This window comes from Onychostruthus taczanowskii, unplaced genomic scaffold (assembly GCF_017590055.1).
Source record: "Onychostruthus taczanowskii isolate IOZ18803 unplaced genomic scaffold, ASM1759005v1 scaffold20, whole genome shotgun sequence".
Classification (NCBI taxonomy): domain Eukaryota; kingdom Metazoa; phylum Chordata; class Aves; order Passeriformes; family Passeridae; genus Onychostruthus; species Onychostruthus taczanowskii.
This window is the reverse complement of record NW_024499240.1, coordinates 5,445,813-5,468,566: the sequence shown is the minus strand read 5'-3', so window position 1 is coordinate 5,468,566 and position 22,754 is coordinate 5,445,813. Positions and strand designations below refer to the sequence as shown.

Genomic DNA, 22,754 nt, shown 5'->3' with positions numbered 1-22,754 from the left:
CCGACCCGGAAGGCCCGGCCGAGGCCGCCCCGGAGCGCTGCTGTTGCTGTCCCTGTGCCTGTCCGTGCCGGGCCGGTGGCTCCCTCGCCGCCGCCGCCATGGGGAAGTCGTTCGCCAACTTCATGTGCAAGAAGGATTTTCACCCCGCCTCCAAGTCCAACATCAAGAAGGTGAGGGCGGCCTGGGGGTGCCCTGGCCGGGGGCGCGTTGCCGGCACGGCAGCGGCCCGAGTAGGGCTCCTCACCTTCCTGAGGTGGCACCGGGGCTGGGGCAAAGACGAAGGAGGAGGCAGGGAAATAGTTAAGAAATACTTAAAGCTTCGGGTTTTCTTGTTCCCAGGTGTGTAGGACTGTGGCGTTTTCCTGGCTCAGGCTTTTCAACACCTGATTCTCAGAACAAACAGGCACTGTACCCCGTCCAGGAAAACGCCGCCTGTCACGATGTGCCCTTGTTTCCCAGCGTTTCATACCTGCCCCCAGCTGGTTGCAGGTACCCTGTCCAGGACTGTGGCCCATGCCGAGGGGACCTGGTCTGTGGAGACCCCGAGCAAGGGCACCCGCAGGGTATCTTCTGAGCCTGCTTTTCCCTTGGCGCTACCAAATTTTCTCCTGTCTTTGCAGTGTGTAAGTGTCGTTGGAACTTGGAGTTTCTAAAAAGTATTGCTGTGGGAAGTTCATTTGTTAAAATACTGGCTGAAAATAATGTATTTTATGTGATTAGAATGATGATCATCCCTCGTTAAGCATTTTTAATTGAGTAAACCAATTATTTATACACTAATATATTTTGTACTAGTTTTTGTATTTAAGTAGAAGTTTATTTATTTTAACTAGGTATGGATGGCAGAACAGAAAATCTCATATGATAAGAAGAAACAAGAAGAATTAATGCAACAGTATCTGAAAGAACAGGAATCCTATGATAATAGGTGAGAATATTGGCTTAAGATTGCTCACTTCTTCCTCCTGTTTTGTTTTCATGGTAGTGAATGTCATATTGCTATGAGCAATTTGAAGTGCTGTCTCCATTGACTGGAGTAGTAGAAGAGAGCAGTGATTCATTAAGTGATGTCTCATTAAGCAGAAGTCACAAGAACTTCTTTAGTGGTTTGTGCCTGTCTTCTGATTAATTTCAAAATATGCTACATTTCACAGAACAGTCAGTAACCTTGTATAATAATACATTTGTATGACACAGAAATCTGTTTTTCAGAACTCTGGACATACTTTTCAGTTGAGATTGAAATGTATGATTTTTGTACACAGTGGGTCATGCATAAGCATTGACTGGTCTCTCAAATTTTTTGAAACTCAGGTTTTGTTACTCACGTTAACAAATGAAAAAATGCTAGTTATCACAACAATTTCATACTGTTTTGGTTTGTTTCGTGAGTGTTACCAATGTGACTGCTTTGTGTGTAACACCCTAAACTGCCCTTTTTATTAAGGTTGCTTATGGGTGATGAGCGTGTGAAGAATGGTCTTAACTTCATGTATGAGGCCCCACCTGGAGCAAAGAAAGGTATTGCAATTTCCTGATTGTGGGCAGGTAGTACTGCAAAGCTAAAAGCCTTTTGAAGAACTAAACATGGTGTATTTTATTTTAAAATAACATGTTCATGGTGAGGTAATGATAGAACATGTGATTTTTTAAATTCTTTCTGTGAGAATGTCCAGACATAGATGGATAGATCAATATGTATGTATATATATAGTATGTAATAATTTTGATCACACAGAACTTTATTTTCTTTCAAAAAGAATGGTTGGGGTTTTTTTAAACAACAGTTCAATGTGAAGGGAAGAGCAGATAAATATCTTTCCAGGAAACAGCATGAATTCTGTCCTCAACCAAGGATGCTTCTTTAGCCAATTATAAAGCCACTGGATGAGGAGGACTAGACCTTACCAGGGCAATGACTCAGACAACACAAACCTGTATTTTGGCCTGCTCTCTTTTACAGAAGTAGCAGGTTGCTTTTGTTTAAAAGTTACTCCCATAATTCAGTTTGATGCTTGTCAAACATAGGAAATACCAGAGCAAGAAATTAATAATCAGAAGTTATAAAAATAATAAATGCTGAAATTCGGTAGTCAAAAGTGCTGCCTGACCTGTGTCTGGTGAGTTTATGACTGTTTGGTAGTGTCATAAATGGAAGTTTCTAAATGCCTGGTGGGCACTCATATCAGTCACTTAGTTTGAGCAAGATCTGAATGTAAGCGAAGAGCTAAGAAAATATATTTCCTCTAAGAGAAAACATGTTCCCTTTAAAATGCATCTTTCCCATTTGCATGAAATCACTTGGAAATGCTTGGATGGACTCATTCTTGTAGGCCAAGTTTTGCAATTATTTAACTTTAGAAGCTCTAATAGTAATCTCTCAAGCTTAGAGGAAATGGTTTTTTAATGTCTTAAAAGTATTGTTGCTACTCTTGCAAAAAGTGAAGTTTTTATTTGTGTAACCAATCAGCATAGTTTTGGAAGGTGATTCTGGATGTACAGGATTTCAAGCTATATACTAGAGGCTGGTTATTTGTGAGTGCACTCTATATAAAGCTACTTACTGAGTATTTGCACTGTTGATTAGTATAAACCATAAAATGTGTTTTCTTTAGCTTAGTGGGGGGAGCACCATCTGGATTTTACATATATAATTAATGCATCATTTATTTCCTTTGCATGCTTTCTGAAAATTCAAAGAGGAAACAAAAGAGGTATTTCATTACATTATTTCTTTATGTTTTCTTCTTGCTTGCTTAAAATGTATTTTGAAAAGCTTCAAACTTACCATGTTTTCTGTTTTATAGCAAGAAGGAGAGACTGAATACAAATTTGAATGGCAAAAAGTTGCTCCTCGAGAAAAGTAAGATATCTGGATTTTTTCATATACTTTTCTTTTTGTCCCCTTTTTCCCCTGTTTTATTTTTGAGCAGGTCACTTGTGTGATCTTATCACGTCCTGACACTTAATTAGGAAAAACAATGTTTAGAGGAATTATACCTCTGAAATGGGTGCACACTTATCAACAAAAGGTAGTTTTGTGTATGATGTCTTTAAAAAATAGCAGTGAAAGGAGGATTTGTTTTGTGTTTGTGTGCAGATACGCTAAGGATGATATGAATATCAGAGATCAGCCGTTTGGAATCCAGGCAAGTTACATACATTTCACTCTCTGCATGTCTGGGGTGTGTTTCACATGTTGTCTGACTGCAGAACTCTCACATGGACTCTCTTAATTTTATCATCTCCTTTTCAGTGGGTTGAAAAGCTTCTCTTATGCCTCTTGGTGACCAAATGATGTCAATTGGCTTTGTTGCTTTAGGTGCGGAATGTGAGATGCATTAAGTGCCACAAGTGGGGTCATATAAACACTGATCGAGAGTGTCCCTTGTTTGGCCTTTCTGGGATCAATGCAAGTTCAGTCTCCAGTGATGGTTCAGGTAGGCAGTGAATGGTTTTTAAAGTTCTGGTTAGACATATATGGAGGGAGCTTATATTGTTTAATTTTAGAAGGTTGAAGTTTATCATATTTCAGAGAGTTGATGAAATCTGGAAGACGGTAAATTCCAAATGTAGGATCCACATGTTATTTATTTATCCACAAGTTAATTATTTCATATTGCAGGGACCTAGTTTTCTAATTAGTAACTCATTTAAAAAAGATTCCATATTGCTTTGATCCTATCTGTGCCTAAAACTGAGAAGCTGCAATGAGACTTTAGATCACAATGACAAAATTTGTGTCGCCAAAAAAATGAATGGATTGTCAAAGACTGTCCCAGTTCAGATTCAAGTGAACTGCTTGGATAAGATGGAATATACCATTATATCTTTGTTAACACTTGGTAAAAAGGAGAGATTTGTGGGCTTTTTTAAAATATGTAATTGTGTAAGTGGATAAGCAATTGAAATCTAGATTTCCAAATGTCTGGTTTCCCTTCATCTGACTTCTTTTGCTTCTTGAGCTACAATTTTTTTTCTTCTATTGGCTCTCCTGTTATTTGAAGTCACTGCAGTTAGTGCTAGATTATGTTTGAAGAAGTGGGTATGAAGATTCACCTTGAATTTTTTTTTTGCCTGTTTTTTTTTGTTACTTTACCCAAGTTGTAATGCTTTTAAGTTTCTTAAAATCGGGGCATGTTAAAGAAACATCAGGTAGTGTGGCTGTCTTCAGCCTCGCTGTACTGTGCTTTAAGGTCACTTGTGTCTTGGATTTTGCAGGGATACCATTACATGGAGTTGCACACACTCCATGGTTTCTGCTTTTCTTGTCTTCGTTCAGGTTATCTATTTTATGTAGAAGCTCCTAGTTTTGTTAGGCTATCAACAATCTTGTTTCTCAGAATTAGGTCACATAGATACATATTATCTTTGGGATGAGGCCTAGAAGAGTTGAGTTAAAGGAAATGGTGCTTCTGACTCTCCTGTCTTTTTAGGCCTTGTCTGATGATTATGCCCTTGTGTTACTCATCCTATAGTTGACTTGCTCAGCCTTTCTGTTCAGTTGGTTATAAAGTTAAATCACTTTCTTGCATCATTCTTATCTTGGAAAAAAATTGTACTTAGAGCATTTGTTGGTGGTAGAATTATATTGTGCAGCTCTTGTGTGTCAGAGATGCTTTTGTGCTACAGAACTCACTGTCCACACCTCAGTTCAAATGGTGTGGGTCAGTTTTAGGGGTGTTTGGTTGAAAAAGCAGAAATTATTTGTTTCTGGTTGCACAAACCTGAATATGCATTCCTTATTATTTGTTACAGTGCAATACAGACACTCTGCAATGTCAGTAGAAGAATAACTGCTTGTTTCAAACCTTACTGAACTATCTATATAGGTGTAGGCAACGTTTGACTGCTGTGGGTGTTTCCCACTTGAAGAGATGTCCCCCAGATGGCTTTTCAAACCATCTTTCTAAGCCTGAAGAGAGCATTTAGCACGTATGATGAATTTTGCATGAAGGAAAATGGTGTAAAAGTACTTAGATGTTCTCAGACTGTGCCAGTGCCCTCTCATTTTCAACTCTGGAACTTAGAAGACAGTGTGCTGTGCTGAGCTTAGACTCTTGTAGGCTGAGGAAGGATTTTTAGGGAGTAGGGGTGGGCGACAGATCAGGATTTGTATATATAATTTGTAAGACACTGTTCTTGAATTTGAATAGTCAGCTGTAATGATACTGCTACTTTCTCTTTCTTGCAGGGAAACTATGTAAGAACACTGTAGGTAAAGCTTAAAGTTCTTGATTTAATAGCAAATACAAGGCTTAGAGAAAGTGGTAATATTAATTACAACATCAAATAAAAGGTTGTCTGCTTTTTCTAACCTCGGGAATACAAACCTTTCATCAACTTTTCTGAATCTTCATCTGATTTAATAACAAGTTAAGTTACACTCCTTTGATGACTTCTGGAAATGTGTGTAAATGAAGCACTGCAGTTAAGTGACAACACAAATTCTTGAATTCACTGCTTCTCTTAAGACTCATAGTTCATCCACATGGTATGCTAAAGTAATGCCTTTTTTTTTTTTGAAAGTATGAGTTTTTTTGTTGTTGTTGAAACCCTGACAGTAGTCCTGTGCTGGCTGGGATGGGAGTAATTACTTTGGGTTGCTGAGAGTTCAGCCCAGTTGTTACAGTGCTGCAGATCCACAGTTAGCTCTGCTGCATCTGTTTCCACCTCCAAGAACCTTCTTCTGTTGCTCTGTGCAATACACCTCCTCAGGCTCTCTTTCTTGCTCCTTCCCTTTATAAGTAATTGCATGCACTCCTAAGCTGCTTTTTAGACTAAATTCCTGATTATTTTTATTGCTTTGTAGTACTGCAAAAATGTCCATTGCCACGCTGTTCTTTAGACTGGCTAGAACTCCAGAAAAAGCCACTTTGGAAGGGACAGAGACTTTTAATGAGAAAATCCTTTTGTGAAACTGTTCTGTGTTTTGTGAACTGATGATTAAAAGAAATCCCTTGCACTTGAAACAAGTAGAATTGGACATGAATTGCTTCCCAAGCACCCCCTCCTCCACATGTCACAAGTGTCTCCTCATGCTTAGAAAGCTGGTAAAAAACCATGGAAATAGTCCACAGTTTTCATTTTTTGTGGTTGTCAGCAAAAGGGGGAAAAAAGTGCAAAACTGCTTGGCTTCTAAGGTCAGGTAGAGTTTGTTCAATTTTTCTGAAGCTGTTTGTTCATTTTTAGAATGTGGAGGTTAAAACACATGTCTCTGAACAGAGCAGTGAATAGGGATTTCAAGGATAGGCAGTGATTACTGGTAGTATACAGCAGTTCTGGGATGTGTGCTAAATTTATTTGACTGGGCTTTTTAATAACTCAGTGTGTAAAAATACATTTGCAATGAACTCTCAAAAAGTTGAAAAACGTTTGGCTAAATTATTAGAGCATATAGTACTTTCAAAGGTTAGGAAGTATTGCCACATTTAGGAAGTAGTCGTAAACTTTTTTCTAGCTGTTGTTTCAGGCAATTGAAATATAAATATTGCCTCATAAATGAAAGGGTACAGCTATAACGAGGAAAATTTTAGTACAATAGTCAATGTACAAGAATTCCAATTAGTTTATTAAATAAATTGTATTAGAAGGACCAAATTTAAGTTCCAAATAACTAAACATTTTTTTAAAGAGCAAATCTTTGGGGTTTTTTTATATTCTTTGGAAAGAGCTCTACTGCTTTGAAGTTACTTACTTGGTAGGGCTTTATTTCTTCTGATTTATAATCTTTTCATGCTAATAGAAGTCAATCTTACATCCTTTTCATGCAAATTGAGTGGAATAATTTTTTTTGGCAGTGCGTGGTAGTTACCCTAGTTAAATTTAGGTTAGAATTCTTCCAACTTTGCAAATACTCTCCCTTGCTAGAGCACACCATGCATCAGCACAGTGCTGGAAGACTCTGATCCATGTGCTGCTGAGCATCCTGGCTGGTGATGAATCTCTGCCCAATCAGGCTGTGGGAACATTGGGCTTCATGGTTCTGAATCTAAGTGTGCTAAGGACACTGGCATCACTAATTTCTGCAGAAGTAGGTTTTAAAAAAAGACCTGGCTTCCCTGTCAAAGATTTGTCGCAGGCCTTGATACAGGTTCAGTTTTTGTTTTTTTTCTAATTTATTCCTGCTTCAGAAAGAGCAAAACAAAATGTCTTGTTTGGACTCCTTCTTTTTTTTCAGCATCAGAGGAAAGGTTTGACTGCAAATAAATGAAAGTGAAATTCGTGTCTGCTTTAGTTGACTTAGCTAAAGTTCCTGCTCTGTTTCTCCATAGGGAAAAAGAAGAATTATTAACTGAAATTTTTTCCCCCCACTCATCATGTCCAATATAGGCTTTTTCTTTCCCATAAATCTTATAGGCTGTGATTCTGTCATTTCAGCAGAAGAATAGTGGTCTTTTAATCTGATGTGAAGACTACATTGTAATATTCCTCTTGACACATAAAACAGGTTGCAATTGCTGTGTCAGATTTGGTGTTGAATATTTCCTGTGCAAAGGCCAGTCACAGCCTTCAGTTTCTCCAGTGAAACCACTGCAGGGCAGAGGGTGTCTGTGGCACAGAACTGTGTTCTCCTGGCTTTCAAGATCTGACATATATTACAGTGCTTCAGCAAACAAAAATAGGTACAATCAGTACCTTACCATGGGAATGGTGGCTTGGTTATTTTGCTTCTGGGACCATTTTACTAATCTAGCTGGTAATTCACACAAAAAATAATAATCTTACCATTAAAAAGCACCTATTGAATAATACCTCACCGGTGACTAGAGATTATTTTTTCAATAAGGCAATTTCAGTGGATGTGGTTATCATGGGATAATCACACCCCTGGGGTACAGCCTTGCCTGTAATCTCCCAGGAGTGTAATTATTGCATGATAACTGCACCCCCTGGTGTTGCATTATTTGTATTATGAAATTCTTAGTTTTAGATATAAAGTAACTTTGATCACTGAAAACTGCAAAGTAGTGTTAGAATGTTCCAGCTGTGAGGCTTACAGAGACCAACTTAGAAGATTTGCTTCTCCTTTACAAAGGTAAATTAGGCAATCAAAATGCTTCTTTGAGCTAAACTGATTTACAGAGTGTTTTACTGATAAAATCCTAACTTTCAAAGTTCTCTCAAGATGAAAATATCGGTTATGCTTCTGACTTTACGTGCCACTGTGTATATATGCATGTGGAAAATACAGAATGCATACCAGCAAAAAAACCAGCTCACTAGCATCTCAAAGTTTGCCTGTTTTTACAATCCTTTCTTATCAGTAACCAGGAGCATCTGTTGGGGTTTGTGAGGTTTTTTTGTGAATCCTGAAAAGCCATTAACTTGATTGGAACAGAGATCATTAGGTGTCCTGTGCAAAGTGTTTTGAAATAATACTGTTATTTCACTTCAAAATTACCTGCTACTTTCTTGGTCAGGTGAAGTTAGGACAAACTGAATTTTTTTTTTCCTTTCCCTTCTTTCCTGCGAACAACCTATCCTGTTCAATAATGGTTTGGGCAGATGGGGGAGGGATTACTAAAAAGCTATGAAAGCTTGAATGCTTACAATTTTTATTATATGGTTTTTAGAACAAAGAACCCAGTATCTGTTCCTTTCTTATGAAGAAAGGTATACTATCTTAGGAAGTGAGGCTAGTGTCTCAAACTGTATGAACAGCATAGTTAGAAGTAAGATGGTAAGGTTAAAAAATGTTCTTGCACTCTTGGTCTGTGAAAGCTAAGCCTGGACAGTGCTGGGCATCCTTCTCTGCTGTGGGCTACTTAGCACTTTTTACAGCTGACTGGCTCTATATGTGAGCCATGCTGTGGAATTACTAAGGAAAAAGTACTGTAAAGTGCTTAGCACCTTCTGGAAAATTCAGGCAAATTAAGGTAAAAATCTAATGGGGTAATGTGTATGTGTATCTAGTGTCTTATGGTCTACCAAGATAAAGCCACTCTAGGTATAGCTGTGCAGGTGCAGCCTTCCAAAGGCTCATTACCCAGTTCTGGGGTTTGCAGCCTCTCTTTTCATCTCCTGAATGTCCCTAAACTAGCTGTGGGTGTTGTTTCCATCTGTCTGTGACTTAGTGTGTTCCACTGATTTTAAGCTTTTGGGTGAAATACCTTTCCAGAGTAATCATGGAAATTACCAGTCACGTGGAGACAGCAAAAAATGAAATCTGTGTTTATGTTACATTATGTCTGCATCTCACTGCAGTTTCTCAGTGACAAATACATTACCTTTCTTCCCCAACAGAGAAAAGTCTGCATTGTATTGGGAATGCAGGAATTTTTTAAAATGTTCTTTTGAATTTGTCATAACCAAGAAAATGTATTTGAATATATTAACTGTGAATATTTGTATAAATGGTCATCTGTAGAAACGTACAGTGTGTGAAACCTTCCTTTATGATCTGCAGCTGAGACCTTTGATTGTGAACAGTAGGAACCTTAACTAAATCTTCACATAGTTTAAGAACTGTCACATTTTAGAATAATCCTCCATTTATGTTTCAGAAGCCTTGGTATTTGTTGTGAATGCATAAAATACAGATTCTATTAGAAATCTTGTGCTTACCATTTAAGTGATAAATATGGATTCCAATAGCAGTTTGATAATGTTAAATGGCTTTTACTACTCCAAAAAAGTAAAAAGGAAACTCAGGTTTCTCTGAAATACCATATCACAAAAGCATGGCAAATTACACCGAAATTCTGTGCTAAAGTGTTAAATACAGTTAAACTGCAGGCCCTCTGAAGAAGAGCTAATTAAAAGCCAGAGGTTTTAGTCATTGATTTCTCTCAATGCCAACTGCAGCAGTTGCTTTGAAGTGTAAATATGGTCTGAATGCACTCATCTCTGAAAAAGATGAAAAAATTATCAGTAAAAGATGATTGATTCTGAATTAGTGGAGGCAGCATGAACTTACTGTGTATCATGATCACATAATTTTGATTATAGTTCTTTGTCCTGTAGATAAAATAAGTGCCTACTCTCATCTCTATCATAACCTCAGTAAAAGTTCACAGACTATGGAGTGTGATTAAGCTCAGTCTGTATTTTTTTTTCATTTTTGCTCAATTTCCATATTAACAAAAGCCACAGAAAACTCGGTGGACAGAACAAGAAAGTATGTGGATGTATTGACACAACTGTCTATTCTGATTTTAAAGTTAATTTCTCTTTTAAAGCAAAACCTAAAAAGCATTGTATCATGTGTTCTCTTTGCTACTACCCAAAAAAAGGTAGCATTGTGCATTCAGAGTATATTTATCCTTCATGTGGTTGTGTGCTAGGCTGAAACCCACCATCAGAATGTTTTCTAAAGCCTAGTTCATTCAAAATAGGTGTTTTTGCACTCCACAGGTATTTATTTATCTACCGTAGCAAAGCATGGTTTTAGTACCACTGTTGTGTAGAAAACCATAAATAAATTTCAGTTTGGAGAAGTTATGGCCTCACGTGGTCCAAGCTGCCTAGGAGAAAGGATGGTGAGAACATGCTTTAGGCCTATTTTGCTAACAAAAAATGTGTAACAATAAAAGAGAGACCTTGAGAGTATCTTGTCCTTAATTCATTAATTAAGTTTTAAGCATGGTAGCATGGAGTTTACTGACCGTGACATATACTGGCAAATTGACAGCAGGTGCACAATTTGCTATGTTTACATTTTCATGTAAATTACCTCTCTTACCAAGCCAGGAGAAGTGTGATGGTGTGATGATGGTGATGTTTTTAGATTAAAATTATCATATTTGTAACCTACACGTTTTCAGAAAGGGAGAAAAGCTTGTTCTAAAAGACATATTCTAAATACTGTTTTGATGATATGGAAAAATGAGCAGTGGTTAAAATAAAGGTAAATAGTTGCAATTAAAATGACACCATGAAGAATCTACTTTTCCCAGTATTTTTTATCATTTTCCACTGACTTTTATATAGTGTACTCTGTTTAATAGTGTACTCTATTTCATTTTGTAACAATACATAGAATACAAAACGAAACATACACACAACCTTAAATATCCTATAGTTCTGTAACTGCAGCCACAATGTAAGTACAGCTGCTTACTGTCATTTCCCCTGCCAAAGGTGGCAGTAGTGTTTACAGCATTATTGTTTCTTGTGTCCTTGCTTTCCATTTATATTCCACTATAAAAATCCATTTAAAACTTGATTGATTGTAAAGAATAATTCAGTGTGCTTATCTGCACTGGTGACAGTAGTGAAAGCTTTTATCAGTAAATTGGGCAAATACTGTCAAGATTGTGCATCATGGGTAGGTGGACGTAAAACTGCTATTTTTGGTGATACTGGCAAACATAACTTGACGGTCTGTCCTCACTGCCACTGGAGCTATTGCAGAAATTGTGGTATTTAATCACAGTTGTTATGACAAAATGTTTTAGCATACTCTTCCCTCATATTGAATAATTAGAAAAAAATGTGCTTTGCGGGTTGTAATGGAGGCCTGCTAGATGGTGTGTTACAGCTGGCATTGCTCTCCTAAGGGTGCCCGGGCTTCCTAGAGAAAACATCCTGAAAACAACAGTCTTACAGACAGAACAGAAAATTTATTGCAGCTATAGGTTTCTCTGGTTTCTGGGACAGGTGTGGGGCAGTAATGCAGGGTGGGAGAGCTTGCTGTAAAGGCAGGCACTTAAGTAATTGAAATCCAGCACTGTATTCCCTTCCTGATGGCTTAATAGAAGCAGACTGATTCTGTTAATTCATGTCAGCTGTGTGATGAGAAATTGGAGTGTTCCTTGTTTTAAAAAAGCAAATTTACAATATGTTATAGAAATCCTAATATGATATTCTTCTGCAGTCCAGTGTAATTGATGCTCATATAAGCCTGAGAAAAAAAACTATTTACGTGTCTTCTGTTTATGTAATTTTACAAGTATTATAAAGATGCACCAAAAGCTGTCAAGCTAAGATTGTACTTGGTTAGTGCTTTGTGAAGACTCAGATCTTCACATTTCATTGCATGTTTTGAGTTTCTAGATTTTGTACCCCAACTCTTTGAGTTGGCTGAGCTATCTAAATTGTATCTTTAAATAGTATCTTGAACAGAAGATAACCGAGAGAATTAGTGCAGCAAGAATTTCTGTGGAAAGTAAGAAGCAGGAAGAAACTGTAACCTCTTTTTATGACAACACTGTTTCTTGAGAATTACAATAGCCAAAAAAAACTCTTCAAAAATCTATAACTATTTAAGGATGGAGACGTTTTTGTGCGAGCCCTTGTATAACGTTAAGTACCTGTAACTACAGAAAATATAAGAAGTTGTCAGTTGTCTTAATGCATAAAAATAATTGTCACATTCACAAGCACTTAATTGCACTATATGACAAAAAGTTTTTCCAAGACTATGAATTAGTTCTAAGGCAGATAAATGGTTTCATTTTAGCCAAGTGGCATCTGAGAAAGTTTTAAAGATTTTTTTTCTTTTCTTTCTTTTTGCCCCTATCAAAATGTGAATTTCAGAAAATAACCTTAACAGTCATATTCAAAAATAGCAAGGCACTGTATTTGACTTGTTTCAGGAAGAATAAGAAACAGATGATGAAACATCATAACTTTGAACTTATTTTTAGTTTGCTGATGAAAGAATGCTGAGAGACTAGTTGTCAGAAGTTGTAGCAATCAGCTCTTTTTATAGGATTCCTGTATCTAAAGTTCTGCCAGCTCGTGGTATAATATCTCTAGATGTTTTCACCTGCATGAGGTCACAGAGGTAGCTTCTTCACAGGCTGTTCCACAAGGCTGTAAGGGATGCCTATATGAGGAGTTTGACTTTCATAACACGTAAAGGACTTTTGTGCCTGATGTAGGAGTGAGTCTTTGCAAGTGATGGGTGCTGTTCAAGAATAATAAGCTATCATCATAGCCAAAGATTTTAGCCAACTGAGAGCCTCTCAGCTCAGCCTTACCATCTGTTTTCCTGTTAATGACTCAGCTGGAGCACAGGGCTGCCAGGTATACCTAGTACTGCTTTCTCTGACAGTCTTGGGGGGTGAAGACACAACTGTGGTCATAAGCCAAAGGCAGGCTGAAAAGATTTACCACTTTGGGTTACCAGGCAACCTGCTGGCCTCAAGGTATAAGCTTTAACTGCTTAATAGGGAAGCCAAGGGCACTTCTGAGAAGTTGCTTTTTTCCAATTCTCTGTTAAGTGAGGTTCAGTTTTTAGGGTTTCTTTTACAGGCTTTGTCTCTCCCATTTACATTAGCCAGGAGAAATCCTCTATTACATTTTATAATGTATAAATGAGAATGTAATTGTTTACTCAAAGATTTAAGCATCTTCTAGAACTCTGTGAAAAAGCATCTCAAAAGAAAGCATGTTACACACCTCACTGCTGTCACATAAAATATCTGTGCCCAGGGATCCTGAGAGATCTTAACCTGTCACTGGTATTTCAAAGAAAATCAAGTCTGCTTATCAACATCATTAAAATATAACTCAAAAGCAGTCTGTTGAGGTGTGGATGGGAGAAGAAAGTCACCAAGCATTTGATTCCTTCAATTCCAAGCAAAGGAGTTTAATTATGAGAATTACCATTTTCTTGATTCTTGATCTGTTGCAGAAAGTAGGTAGTAGTAGAGGTGTGCAGTTAAGCTGTGCAGCCATTGTCAAATATTATGTCTTAATTGAACTTATCAGCCTGAACTTGTAACCTTGAAGAAAACAGTCTCTTTACACTTTCCAGATCAGATATATCCTGTTTTCTCCCTAGTATGTCTCTACAGCTGTCTTGCTGTCATTGGGCAGCAGAACTTCTGAGAAACTCAGTGACATCATTGTTTAAAAAAAAAAGTATAAGCAGTTCATCTGTTTCATCCTCTCAAAAATGTTAATGTTTTTTAAACTGCAAAGATGTGTCTTCCATAATCAACCACTCTGGACAGCTGCCCATGTCATGTCTGGCTGGAGCCTCCACACACAAGAGTTGTCAAATAAGATTGTGTTTTGACTCTACTTCCACTTATTGGGTTGGTTTATGTTCTGAATCTCATTTCTTAATGTTTTCTAAAACCTTTAGTTATAGTAAAAATAGCATACTTAATAAAATTTCTTGGAGATTCTTGCATCTCCTCACAAACTTGGCTGAACCTAAGTGACTGTTACCCTCACAATTGTAGGGGGACCAAAACAGGAATAATTTATTTCATGAACAGCTTTAGTCTCAAGTTTGTGTGGGTGCATTTGATGCAGCTTGTATATGTCCACAAAACAGGAATAACAGTAGTTTGGTAACTGTCCTTATCATGGTAATACTGAGTTGCAACTAAAATACTGTAGGTGGAGCTCTGAAATTCTCTTTGATGTCATAAATATACAAGGAAACAGATGCACAAAAATCAGTAGTGTTGGGCATTCATTACAAGCTTTTTCTTTAAAAATAACAAATTATTTTGCTTGCCTCTTGCCAGTGTTATGCGTAAAGAATGCCAAAAAGGTTTGTTTCTGGAAAATAATTTTGAATTGTGCTTCATGTGTCTCTGGTCTCAATTCTGACCATAGTCCTCATAGGGACCCACAATGTTTAGGCTTTTGTCTTGGTTCTTTAGCAAGTCTGCTGTGTAGATTTGGACAAGTTGCATTTTTCTATTGATCTAATCACACTAATGAGAACAAATAGGTATTGGATACACACCAAAATGAGTACAATGCTGAAACACTGAAGAGGAATACCTAAGAAGTTAGCTAAGTTAGTTCTGTAGGCAGTGGCTCTTTGAATAATAGGGAGGAACTACCTTTGAATAATAGAGGTATTCTAGAATTCTGTTGAATTGGTCAAGTGTTTTGGTTTCTTTGGTGTGGAGAAATCTTCCATGACTCTATGCTTTGTCTCCATTTGGCTTCCTTATACAGGGCTTTTGACTGAACTGTATGGCTGTTTTATATGGATTTTTTCAATTCAAAGCCTCTTCTGGTGCCAAATTCTGTCAGTAGGTGTCTGTCTAATGTTAGTTTCTGTTCCAGCCAGAGTAGGTTTCGGCGAGCACACCAAGGTGTGAAATTTGAAATAGGCCAAAATGTAGACACTGGGGCCTATACACATTCATTAATTGTGAGTTTACAATTACACTATAACACACAAAAAGGAAAAGCACTTGAGGTAGAGTACAGGGGGGATGGGAAATAACCCCCTACTTTAAAAAAAACATAAACTCAAAGGAAGGCTAAAAGGTATCTCATTTGAAATTTCTTTAACGCAGGGCTCCTTAAACCATTTCCAGAGTTTTGTTTTATTTCTTCCTGTTTTACATGTAGACCTGTTTGTTTCTGAACATAATATATTATACAGGAAAACTAAGAAAAAGGTTACTTCTTTTGAGAAAGTGCTATATTACTTTCCATATATTTTCTATAGCAAAAAATCTCACTTTATTTTTCCATATTTGTCTGTGTTAAAAGTCTATGAGTTTTGTCAGTCTTCACAACTAAGAAGGTCTTAAACCACAGAGCACGATCAGTATATTTCATGAGGCTAATTAATCTTATCATTTGCAGTAGTTTACTGAAGTAATAGTGAATGTGTGCTCCATGTCCTGTTTTACATTCCTTTTAATTTATATTTACCTTACACAGTTCATTGACAGTAAGGTTAGTGAAAGAACTGGGAAGGAAATTTACTGAAAGTGACCTCACAAGAGAGTGAATATTTAGGCTGAAAAAAAAAGTACCTAATCAGACAAGTACATGACATTATGGTGGTCACAGGGATTCAATTAAAGCGTAAGAGTGAGTTACAAGGTTTGAAAAATATGCAGTCAAGTCTGAATGATCCATAATACATCCCATATTTTACTCCTTGTTAGATTTTTGCAAAGAAAAAAATCGTGTGCCTAATGCCAGCACCTACTCTAATGAAAAATACAGAATGGTTTTTAAGCTAATAAAACCAGAAATCTCTGAGGAGATAACAGTCTAGAGGCTACATATATTTGGCAATCCCTAGAATAAATAAGGACATAGATACTTTTCATGTGTTTTTATATTCCATATGTATTCTTCTAATGTTACTTTTTACATTGAAGTTCAAAAATTTGTGTCATTATGAAAAATGAGTTATTAGTGACATATTAGAGGCACATTTTCTCATTGTTTTAAAGGAGAGGAGGTACCTGAGTCTTATTTAATATGCTTTATTTAGATCTCCTCTGCTTTTTTACTATAATAAAAATATATTACTAGACTTATCTAATATATTGTTTTCAACATGACAAAGTTACATAAGAGAATCCCCTTGTACTTAAAGAAAAATGCAATTATTTTCCATTCTGAATCTTCAGACTGCTGTTTTAGAAAATCATATCTGATTATTTGCTCAGCAGAAGATTATTGAGTTGATTTAGCTGTGATTTTACTTAACAAAGCTTCAACTGAATTCCTACTGTGGAGTCCAAAAAAGGTAGAGAGATATAAATGATACATTCAAACTGTGATTTTTGTGAACAGGGCCATCAATGCACCCCTCGGAGCTAATAGCGGAGATGAGAAACAGTGGGTTTGCACTGAAACAAAATGTACTGGGGAGAAACTTGACCGCAAATGATCCATCACAGGTAATATCTTTTTACCAGTAAGCTGAAAATGTCTGTAAATCTAAATGTGATTGCTTGTGAATTGTTACTTAATGTTTTCAAATATGCATATCCATAGGAAAGCTGAAGAGCTATACTAGTAGAAAAATGTCAGAAAACTTAGTTTTCCAGCTTTGTTTCATACAGAATGGTGAATCATAAATTACTTCTTTTAAAACCACATGTAATAACTTAAATCCCTCTTTTGGGTGACTAGAAATTGAATTCTTCATAGTGGGGTGGTGAGGGCTTCTGCTGCATCCTTGTAATACAGTGCTACCCTTTGGATGAAGTTTGAGGCAGTATGCACAGATAATTACTGCTAGGAATGCTGAAGGGGTTTTTTTACTTGATTCACTGTTGTTCCGGTTATTTTTTTCTGGGAGTGAAAATGGTTCAATTGCCTTTACTTAGAATGCCCAAAATATATTGCTAATTGAGGTGCTTGAATCAATGTGTAGAATGAAAGATTAATATACACTCCTTGAAGTAACCTTTGTTCATATGGCAGGATAGTCAAACCGCTACTAAAGAGGGGATGACCACAAGCTGGTCTTGAAATCTTCAGTAAATCAGCAGTTCATTGTGTCTCCACAGACAGATGTACCTTTGCCTTTGCAAAAAGCTATCTACCCCCAAAAATGTAGCATATGGGCACTGTTAAATTCATCATATTGATATCAGTATTTTTGCTTTATGTTAGGTGCGCTGGGGTTTGTTTGTAAGAGCTTTTTAATCTTTATTTCTTCTTTCGTCTTCTGAGTATGGCTGAAATTAAAAACATCACTGTGGAGAACTGTGGTGTACCAGATGCACATAATTTGAGGAATTCAGGGCCTTGAAAGTAGTTTTGCTTTGCTGATTGTGTTACTGTATGTAGATTATATGATTACAGTATTTTGCATTGCTAGAAGTCTTTGTGCACATTTAAAAACTAATAACACAACAGTGAAGTGGATGTGTTACCCATTTTCCTAATGACTAAACCGAGACAGAAAAGTAATTTGCTTAAATTACTCTGAGTTTGAGCAGGACTAGTGTCTTACCTATTCATCCAAGCATGATAACAATGGAGTGACTTATCCTGGGAATCGTGGGCTTCAAAATCGGCTCATTTTTATTAACTATTTGAGAAATGTTTCTTTCCCTAGCAGTGATTTTTTCATGTGTTAGTAATAACTTCTGTTGTATAGCCCCCACATTATAACACCTACTCAGCTCGGAGAAAGAATGTTCGGGTTTTTCACTTGGTAGTGGGTATTCTGTTCTAACCAGTGTCTTAGGCTGACTTAGTAATACAAATATATTTGTGTCTGTGCAAAAGTAAGGTATATAGAGGCACCACTTTTAAAACATAAATCTGAATTAATATATTATTTTTATCTATAAGAACCTAATGTCTTACTACATTTTTCTAGGAGTTTGTTACAAGTGAAGGAGATGATGATCCAGAAGTTGAATTTTTAAAATCACTATCAACCAAACAAAAACAGAAACTTCTAAGGTAGGTCTGGTACTTAGTGGAGGGGATATGTATCACCAGTAATTCTGACTACATCCATGATTGCCGCTGTAACTCTTTGCTGTCATTTAGCACCGTCAGTACAGAAGAAAATCAGCTTAATTTAACATACACTTGACCACAAATGGCATTATGTAACATGATTTTTAGTCTACTTGTTTTATTATAATCTAATTTTATGCCTTTGGCTGGGGCTCATTCCCAGTTTAAGTGGGATACTGAAATACTAATTGGCTCACAATAGGTGCTGTGCTGCTATTTTAAAATACTATTCTGCACTCTGTTGTTTACAGTATCTTCTTTGTGATAAAAAAAATTCTGTGCTCTTGTTCACTGGTTTACAACTTGACAAAGTTTATCTTCTCCCTGTGGCTGAACTGAACCCGAGCCTGTACCCCAAGGCCAAGGTTGGCCCAGCTGCACCCTGTGCTCGTGTCAGGGTTTGCAGCTTACTGCTCCCTGTGGATCTGAGTTACTGAGGTTCCTGTGCTTTGCTTTTATCCAACTGATGTTGTGTGCCAGCTGACCAATGGGTTTTTTCTTTCTTAATTTGCAATGTTTTCCTGAAATAATCTCAAAATATTTCAAATCAAAAATACTAACTACTGGCAGGTAGATCCCATAGAGGCATGCAGATAAAACAAGCTTTTAGGATAAAAGATGTCACATATGTGGGCAGTGGAAGGGGAGGGGGGAAGAGGTGAATGGCTAAGCAGGTAGTAGGTAAGTACGTATGGTATTCACATATGTAATAATTCTCTGAAAATAGTTGACATGTTTTATGTTCCTTTTAAGTAAGGAATGTGTATGTAGATGGAGTAATTTAAAATGTTATTTTTGTTTGAACTTCTGCTGGCCCAAGACACTGAAACTTTTATAATCCTTTATATTTTAGAAGTTGAAGTTTAGTAAATACTTGGGTCCTTTAGGCTTTATTAGTCTGAAGGGATTTTTTAATACATTGGAACCAGTTTCACTATTCACTCACTGATTTTCTGAGCATAAATACAGAAAGAAAAATAAAAACTACATGAAAGTAGTTCAATAGTAGTGAATGCATGTGCATGATGGAGTATTGTATATTTACAGGTAGAAAATGTAAGTTTCTAGTTGTGAAAAAAGAGGTTACTGGAAATATCTGTATTATTGCCTAAATATTTGCTGTATTATTTGCCTAAAGAACTCAAAGATGTATGTTTTAGTCTCAGTTTTCATCATTAGTAGAAAGTGAATACTAATTGCATTTTTTTCATTTTCAAAATACCTTTTTAAAATGCACAAACAAAAGCAGCAATGATTTTCTAAAGTCACAAGAGCAGCCTGACATGGGGAAAAAAAGCATACTGAATGTATTTATTCCTAGTTACAAGGCCCAAATTGACATCTCTTACTTATCTTTTTGAAAATTAAAGAATTAAAAAATCATATTCCTGTTTTGAGGGAGCAGCTGTGGGTTATATACTGCTGGTAAAGCAGGTTAGAAGTTTTAAAATGAAACTTTGTTGAAAAAGGAAAAGAATTCAATGTGTTTTTATGAAAATGAATGTATTTACTGTGTAGGTCATCAGAAGTAGTGAACTTTGAAAGACAATGACTTTGCAATCTAGTATATCTTAACACGTCTCAATGTGCCACTCTTTTATTTTGAAAACAAAAGGAAGTTGGATCGTCTAGAGAAGAAAAAGAAGAAGAAAGACAGAAAGAAGAAAAAGCAGCAAAAGAAAAAAAGCAAAAGTAAACACAAGAAACATAAGATGAGATCCTCTTCCTCATCCTCCAGTGAGACTTCAGTAAGCAGCAGTGACAGCGAGACTGACAGCAGAGATAAAGCAGCACAAAAGAAGATGGATTCTAAGAAAAGAAAAAAAGACAAGTTTTCAGAGGCTAGCAGCAGCAGCGATTCAGAAGGAGAGGCAAAAACGAGGAAGGAAAAACTTTATGAAGATCTCTCCAGTAGTCACGGTAACAAGGACAAAGACAGGGAGAAGTACAAGCTTTTAAAGCGAGATAGTTCTGCAGAGAACAACAAATGGAGCTCCTGTGAGGGGGAAAGAAAGTCCACAAGCAGATACCATAGCACGAGCACAAGAGACGCTGAAAGAAAGGAGAGGGATAGTAGAAGCCAAAACATGAATGAAGGGAGCAGGAGAAGCCCGTGCTCAAATCACAGCACTTCCAGGCAAAGGCACATAAGAAGAAGTCCAAGTCAAAGCCCTGGTGAAGAGCGGCACAGAAAAAAGGACACCAGAAGCCCCAGCACAGATGTACACAGAGAGAGGGGAAAATGTAGAGAAGGCTATGGGGACAAGTGCAGTAAAGTGGAACACAGGGAAAGGAGCAGACGCAGTAGAAGCAGAAGCAGAGAGAGGAAAAAAAATAGATAGTATAGGGGACAGGTGCAAACAAGAATTTCTCTGGGTTTTGCTGAATACCTTTTAACAAGGGCTCAGTTACACACTGCTGTTCATTTCCAGCCTCCGGAGCTAGCATTTCCTACGTAAAGCAAGCAGCTTTATGTATGGTTCAGTTATATCGTGTTGGAATATTTGTAAATTAGGTATAAACGTTAAGGTATTTTTTTACTGTCTAAATATGCTTATTGGCAAATACCTCTTCTATACATGCAGTAATTCACAAACTGATTTTAGGATTTTAAAATATTTAAAAGCAGTATGTGATACTCTTGGTTTCATCCATGATTTTTGTTTAGATGCAACTGCGAGGGGGAGCAGAGAAAGCATTTGAGATAGTTCTGGATGAGATTCTGCTTTAGACATCAAAGCATTGTCTTGTAGAGGGTTTTGTTATTTCATACCAAAACATTTTTCCTAAAGTTCCCTGTAAGAGATCAATTTCATGAGTTAAAACAACAGAGACATAGTTCACATAAGTGTATAGCCAACATTTTTTTGGCCTCCTGCAGTGTACAGCTTGGTCAGGGCTATCTAAACATCTTGAACCCCTGTTGGTATGTGTCAGTACAATGTCAAGTTATTGTTCAATAATCTCTCAAGACATGAAAGGAATATTTACTGCCTCAACTGTTTCAGGTATTTCATTGTTTGTGGTAGTAAGTTAGTGTAAATAGTCATCCTTCTGTTTTCGTGAACCTTTTTGTGTTTTTAGTGATTGTCAGTCATTTTCTGCATACGTTGTTATGAAGATGAACTTCCATAATAAAATACCTTATTCTTTAAAACCAGTAATAATTGCCATCTTCTTCAGAGTTCTGAGTCAGTACAAATGCACAAGGCAACACTTCACAAGGTTTTTATTGCAAAGAAAAGGCTTCTCTGCTCTTTCAGCATGGCAGATGGAAGCACATTCATTAGTGGACACGTGAAACAGTCACTGTGCCCAGTATTCCAGCAACTTTCTTACCCTCCTCACTCACAGGACAAATGGGACTATCTTTTATTACCAGCCCACTTCCACTTCACTCAGAAAATTTTCAGCACTGCACAGAGTATAATAATACATGGTGAAAGTGACCTGGCTTATCGTTTAAGTGCATGTGAAGAGTTTGAAAGGGTGAACCATTAAGAGATGTCACCTTTTCAATGTGTCTGCGTTAGGTTGCTCTGGGCATTCTTGCTGAAGTAGCTGGGAGTTAAAGAGCCCCTGCAGTAGAGTCAGCCCCCCTGTATTGATGTGTGGAAGCTCTGATTTAGAAAGAACAGGAGGAGACTGCAAAAATGCTTGTTTTAGCAATCTAAACAAAATCTCTGTGAAAGAGAGGACAGAGTAATGTGATAGGGGAAAAGGCATATTCTGGTATCAACATTTTGTGTTAAGTGCAGCAGGAAAGAGGAATAACTGGAAGGTGCCTCTGTTTCAAAGAAGGGTCTCTCCAGTTTTGTGTTTGGCTCAGGAATCCTGCCAGCTACAATGCAATTGACTCCCACCTGAAAAAGAGCGGACAGCTCGACATCCACAGCTGTATGCTCTTTTGTGGACTCTGCACTTTACTCCTTTCCATGTAGTTAAACAGTGTATCCTGCCTTTTCGCATAGGAAGAGACTGGCAGAAAAGTCACATTTTGGATGTATCTGTCTTAGACTACCAGGGGAAGCTTGATGTGGCTGTGCAGGAGTGTCTCACTCCCGGTACCTTCCCTAGGCCACTTTGTGTCCCCGCACCGGTACGGAAGGGACCCTCGGGGGCCCAGAGGCCGGCTGCGGCAGGGTGGGGCCGCCCTCGCCGCAGGGGTCCCGTCCGGAGCGCTCCGGGAGCGGGCCTGCACGGGGGCCGGGCCCCGCCCCGGCCCGCCGGGCTATGGGGCGCCACCGCCCCGGGCCGCGCGAGGCGCTCGGCAGAGCCGGCGGGGCCCGGCAGGAGGTGCTGTCGCTCCGCGGATGGAGGTAAGAGCAGCTCCAGCGATATCGTTATTCCCTTATTTATTTATTTATTTATTTTCGTAAGAACCGCGGAATAGGGTTAACGTTCTGCGGGGCAGGGCGGCGGGGGCCGCGGCGCCGTGAGGTGGTTCCCTCAGCCTGGCCGGGAGGGCAGGACCCGTGGCAGGGACTCCCCGGCGTCGGAGCGGGGCCCGGCGGCTCTCCTGGGGCTGGTGGGCGGCTCTGCTGGGAGCTCTTCTGCGGCTTGGCCCGAGCGCTTGGGGCTGCGTCGGGACGGGGCGAGCTGGC

General features: G+C 38.0%; 1 protein-coding gene across 2 annotated transcripts; it reads left to right on the top strand.

Annotated features, from left to right (window-relative positions):
- The first annotated feature begins 1 nt into the window (after position 1).
- CIR1 (corepressor interacting with RBPJ, CIR1) lies at positions 2-21,314 on the top strand. 2 transcript variants are annotated; one of them, XM_041403770.1, is made up of 11 exons: positions 30-170; positions 340-623; positions 834-928; positions 1,448-1,521; positions 2,701-2,714; positions 2,808-2,863; positions 3,101-3,149; positions 3,323-3,440; positions 16,462-16,568; positions 18,005-18,090; positions 19,766-21,314. In XM_041403770.1, exons 2-11 carry the CDS (start codon positions 441-443, stop codon positions 20,490-20,492), a joined length of 1,509 nt encoding a protein of 502 aa, XP_041259704.1. In that variant the 5' UTR covers positions 30-170; positions 340-440; the 3' UTR covers positions 20,493-21,314. The 2 variants fall into 2 exon arrangements, with proteins under 2 accessions (XP_041259705.1, XP_041259704.1); XM_041403771.1 differs by lacking the exon at positions 340-623 and having other exon boundaries at positions 2-170.
- The last annotated feature ends 1,440 nt before the right edge of the window (positions 21,315-22,754 follow it).

Bases quoted from the DNA above. Each gene is read 5' to 3' on its own strand.
- CIR1 (XM_041403770.1), top strand. From the start codon at position 441: ATGTGCCCTTGTTTCCCAGCGTTTCATACCTGCCCCCAGCTGGTTGCA. The intron at 624-833 runs GTAAGTGTCGTT...TATTTTAACTAG, and splicing joins TTCTCCTGTCTTTGCAGTGT to GTATGGATGGCAGAACAGAA. The intron at 929-1,447 runs GTGAGAATATTG...CTTTTTATTAAG, and splicing joins CAGGAATCCTATGATAATAG to GTTGCTTATGGGTGATGAGC.